At 35.5% G+C, this 4278-nt stretch overlaps 1 protein-coding gene across 1 annotated transcript; it reads left to right on the top strand.

Annotated features, from left to right (window-relative positions):
* The first annotated feature begins 6 nt into the window (after positions 1-6).
* LOC111385579 (NAD-dependent protein deacetylase SRT1-like) lies at positions 7-3784 on the top strand. The gene is made up of 4 exons (XM_023009985.1): positions 7-66; positions 278-345; positions 2120-2222; positions 3223-3784. The coding sequence occupies exons 3-4, from the start codon at positions 2124-2126 to the stop codon at positions 3532-3534; spliced, it is 411 nt and encodes a 136-aa protein (XP_022865753.1). The 5' UTR covers positions 7-66; positions 278-345; positions 2120-2123; the 3' UTR covers positions 3535-3784.
* Positions 3785-4278: the final 494 nt, after the last annotated feature.

Below are 4278 nucleotides of genomic sequence, written 5' to 3'. Positions count from 1 at the left end.
TGGTCTCTAAGGGTAACTAGTGTACATGGAGAAAGAGCTCCATTGCCATTCATTAACTCAGTCGAGGTATTTTCATTCATATGATATCAGTTAAAAATTGATCCTTCCAATTTAGTCCTCATGTTGTTTTATCAATGTTAATTCTAGAGAATGTAATTGATTATGATTACTCATCTTGTTTTATCCTACACTGGGGCCATGTTTATTTCTGAAATTATTTAGTCAATTAATTCCGATTGAGGTGAAACTAGTCTGTCAATTTTGTTTCATTATGCAGGTTACCTTCCCCGAGAGGCCAGAACTAAAATCAGCTCTACTGGAGAAGCAACCTTTCTTACTAAAAAGGTACTTCCTTATAGCCAAAGCACTGTTACAGTTATAACACAGGTCGTTCAACCTTTTTTTTTTCTTTTTTCTTTTTACCATAAATAGAAGTTGTTAAAAAAAAAAAAAAAAAAAAGTTTTCAAACATGTTCCCTGCAAAAAATGGCGAACAGTTATCTCCTTTAAGATGTTTATTTGTGCTGCCCCCTATGCAAAGAAGTCATTCTTTCTCCGTCTCTTGGTACTCTCATTCATTTCCGTGGTAACTCTTCATTCGATTCTCTATGAATTGGTAGAAGGATTCAGCAGAAAACATATAATTCTTCCCTCTGCTCCACCTCTTCCCATCCTTCATATTTTCTTCTTTTACCTATGCTCAGATTTTTTACAGCAATTTCATCCTCACTGTCCATTTCCCAGTCCTGAAAAATGCTACCGAGATTTGGATTCCATATTACCCCATCAATGTCTTATTCACATGACATCACACATTCCATCCTCTTTTTTTAGCAATCACATAGGGGTTGAAACTCATCTTAAGCTCTTGTCACCATAACAGGTGTCATGCCTGGGTTTACGCTTTCTGCCATCCCCTATCTGGTAATCAAAGAGTCTGACAAAGTCGTCCCACCCCCTTCCTTGTATTCCTCCAAGCAGCCTCCCTATGAGTGAGACCCTAGATGATGTCTACCTTCTCTCTTCCAAGTCATATTTAGCACCTGTTTGGTTTAGCTAAAAAAGATGGTAAAAATCAAGTCAATGTCAACAATTAAATTTAACCACACATTTCATTAGATCCACAACTTTTGTTAACTTTTTAACCACACATTTCATCAATTTTTATCAAAAGCTCTAAAGAGCTAATTTTTACCAAAACCAAACAGGGGCTTAATGTTATTGTCCTGTCTGCACAATTTACCTTCATCATTTGCTAGTCTCAACAGCATTTGCCTAGTAATTCTTGGCTACCACTCATCTAAATAACTAATAAGTTTTTATGATGTTATTCCGACTGACAAGGTGATCCCTTTTAGTGCAAGGAAAAGAAGATGTTAGGAGGTTATCTTACTAAATCCTATTAAAAAAAATTAGTTACACGACAGGCATGGTTGGCATATTGGTAAGACATGAGTAACTTCTGACTCCGAAATATACATCTGGGTAGAATGACACTTCATCTTTAAGTGGTCCAAGGCCAATGAAAATTCTGTTGTACTTCACCTTCCCCCAGTATATAGTTTGTTAAAGTAAACCTGATTATTTACAACCACAAAGATGAATCTGCTTCTGTCCAGGAATGGGCCTAAACATGATCTGTAGACATCAATAGTAGGTGGGAGTTATGCATATTTTGTGAGTTGGAGGATGAATCACATTATTCAGATGCATACATAAATTACAATCTAAGACAACCAGATGCCCTATAAAAGAAAACTTGATTGCATTGAGAGACCATTTTACTGGTTTATTTCATCATTACCCAGTACCCATTCAATTTCAATCCTTGAAAGAGGACTTGTTATGCGAGACGCCAAGATCCATGCTAATAGTGGAGAAGAAATCTGAAATATGAACCTCTGAGTCTTAGAGACAGTAGAGTGATAATATTTGGGATAAGATCATACTGCACCGTTAGTTATGGTAATTTTTGTCATTTAAATGTTTCTAACATATCCATGATTATTTGCTGGAGTGAGTTTTGATTGCTGAAGGGGTTTCCTATACTTTGTTTCAATTCCCTCATTTTCTTATAATCTTTCCTATTTTCTAAGCCCTTCCTTCTTTGGTGCTTCAGGGAAATGCTCAAATCAAGACCTTTTAAAATGGTTCTGAAGGTTAATTTCAGTGATGGCTGTGGCTGTCCATTTACCAGCTTTGAGTTCCCAGTAAATTTTCAGGTCAGTATTAGGGAATAACCATGTTTTCACTTGTCACTTTCCCTCCCCCATCTTTATATGAATCCAGCTGTGACCCCCTTTTCCCCTCATAAAATAGAAATGGCAGGCTGGGGATTGTCGTCGTTAAAAGTGATTAATACCTGAAACCTGACGGAAAGAATCAACTAGAATGATCTCCGAGAAACCTTTAGTTGTCAATTCGCCTCAGAGTGGTTTCACTACTAGAACCAATGTATATCTATGATTAAAGACCTTAAAGCATGTGAAGGATAGTTGTGCACTATACACTGGTCACTCTTCCATATCTTGCAGCGAGGTACCTGTCCTCAACACATTGAAGACATGACAAGCCTGATTTATTTGAAATATAAAACTAGGAGACATTTATATTATTTAAGTATTTTGTAAAAGAATCGACATAATGTGTGAAAAATTGTAGGAACTTCATGCTACTATATGCAGTCTTTCTCACAAATTTATTTATTTTGTTTCCGCTAATGATACGAAATACAACTACTACTCTCCTCGTAATAAACAGATTCAAAGAGTTACATTGATAAAAAAAAAAAAAAAAGTATTGAAATAAATATCAAATGGTTAATGGTGTTTTGCTTTCCATGCATCATAGCACTAAAGTTTCATGATAGCTGTTCAATTTGGATCAAATGAAGAAAATCTTGCCCCCATTTGTTTTCTGAACAGGAAAAAGAGTAAAAACCCATAGTTTTCATTCAGTCTTCTCTAGTATAATTTACATAAACTTACCTTTCTCTGCAACTTCTTTGTTGTCTTAGGCTACATGGATACACTATGTTCACAAGGTCACCGTCACTCTGGTAGTAGTATACCAATTATGGTTGACATTTGTTTAACTCGTACTGCTGCAGTTTCCACTTTGTCCTCTCATTATCATTTACGTAGCTTTTGTATCAATTCCATTTCAAGGGATAACTCAATTATATCCAGCAGAAAATTCACTTTTTGCTCTCATGCCAAGCAGAAACAAACAGAAAGCACTAGCCAGGATAAAAATGTTGTAATTCAGAAGCTGATAGACACAGCAATGCAAGATGAATGCTGCGGGAAGTTCTCTTTAGTCGAGAAAAGTATCCTTTCAGGCCTGAAAAAGGAAATTGCCATCTATGCCGGCACTACGAACATCGTTAGATACTGTGATTTTTCATCGAGCAAAGGCTTTGGCAATATCAAGTGGGCAGGTAAACGAGAAAGAAAGGAAATCAATGTCAAAGGGAAAGGTTGCTCGGTGGCAAGGCATGAAGACGAAATTGTGAAGAAATTGAAGGTCTGTTGAATTTGTTCTTTCGGAGTATATATTTTCTGGAATCTTAATCATCAGGAGGTATATCATTAGCTGTACAGTAACACTGCTAATTAATAGGTAAGAGTATGATTAGCTTGTAAATCTTTTGGAAAGGCTCGAGTATATTTTGTGCACTGAAACCGAGTCTCAGTTGGGAATGTTGAACTGGGCAGTAAATATTGTCATATGATCTGTCAGTTGAACTGTAAAGCCTTCTTTTGCAGTGTTTCTTACTTAACCATTTTTGGTGTCTTCTGGTGATTATCAAGTACAAGCATATGTGCTTGAAACTACTTGAATCAATTGTTCTAACGAATTGCTCTCTTATCGCCCCGACCCGAGGCTCCATGTCCGCTTTTATCAGCCTGAAACCGAAGTCCTTTTCCTAACAAAATTCAGATCATTTTCTTGTTAAGAATAGGCTGTTTAGGTCTTCTCCTTGGCCAATTGAAAATTGTTTAAGAAACCCGATTTGTCCGAACCCAAATTTGAAATTTCTTCATAACCAAGCTTTATTTTTATTGAAAATTTTGTTTTAATTCTAAAAATCATCAAACTAAAAAGAAAAATAAATTACGTTATATGAACAAATAAGCAAAATAAAATCAAGAAAACTCTGATGCAAATAGACATAAAACAACTTAAAAGAATGTATTTATACAAAAAAATAAAATGAAATGAAAAATCTTAGGGAGTGTCTGAGAGATATTTTTATGTAAAAATGCATTTTTAAAT

Source organism: Olea europaea, unplaced genomic scaffold, assembly GCF_002742605.1.
Source record: "Olea europaea var. sylvestris unplaced genomic scaffold, O_europaea_v1 scaffold3211, whole genome shotgun sequence".
NCBI lineage: Eukaryota > Viridiplantae > Streptophyta > Magnoliopsida > Lamiales > Oleaceae > Olea > Olea europaea.
Note: the sequence above shows the minus strand (reverse complement) of the source record. Positions and strands in the feature narration are given on the sequence as shown.

What these genes read in the sequence shown, in the direction of transcription:
- LOC111385579 (XM_023009985.1), top strand. Translation starts at nt 2,124, where the DNA reads ATGCTCAAATCAAGACCTTTTAAAATGGTTCTGAAGGTTAATTTCAGT. An exon ending in AGTTCCCAGTAAATTTTCAG is followed by an intron (nt 2,223 to 3,222) that starts GTCAGTATTAGG and finishes CATGCCAAGCAG; the next exon opens with AAACAAACAGAAAGCACTAG.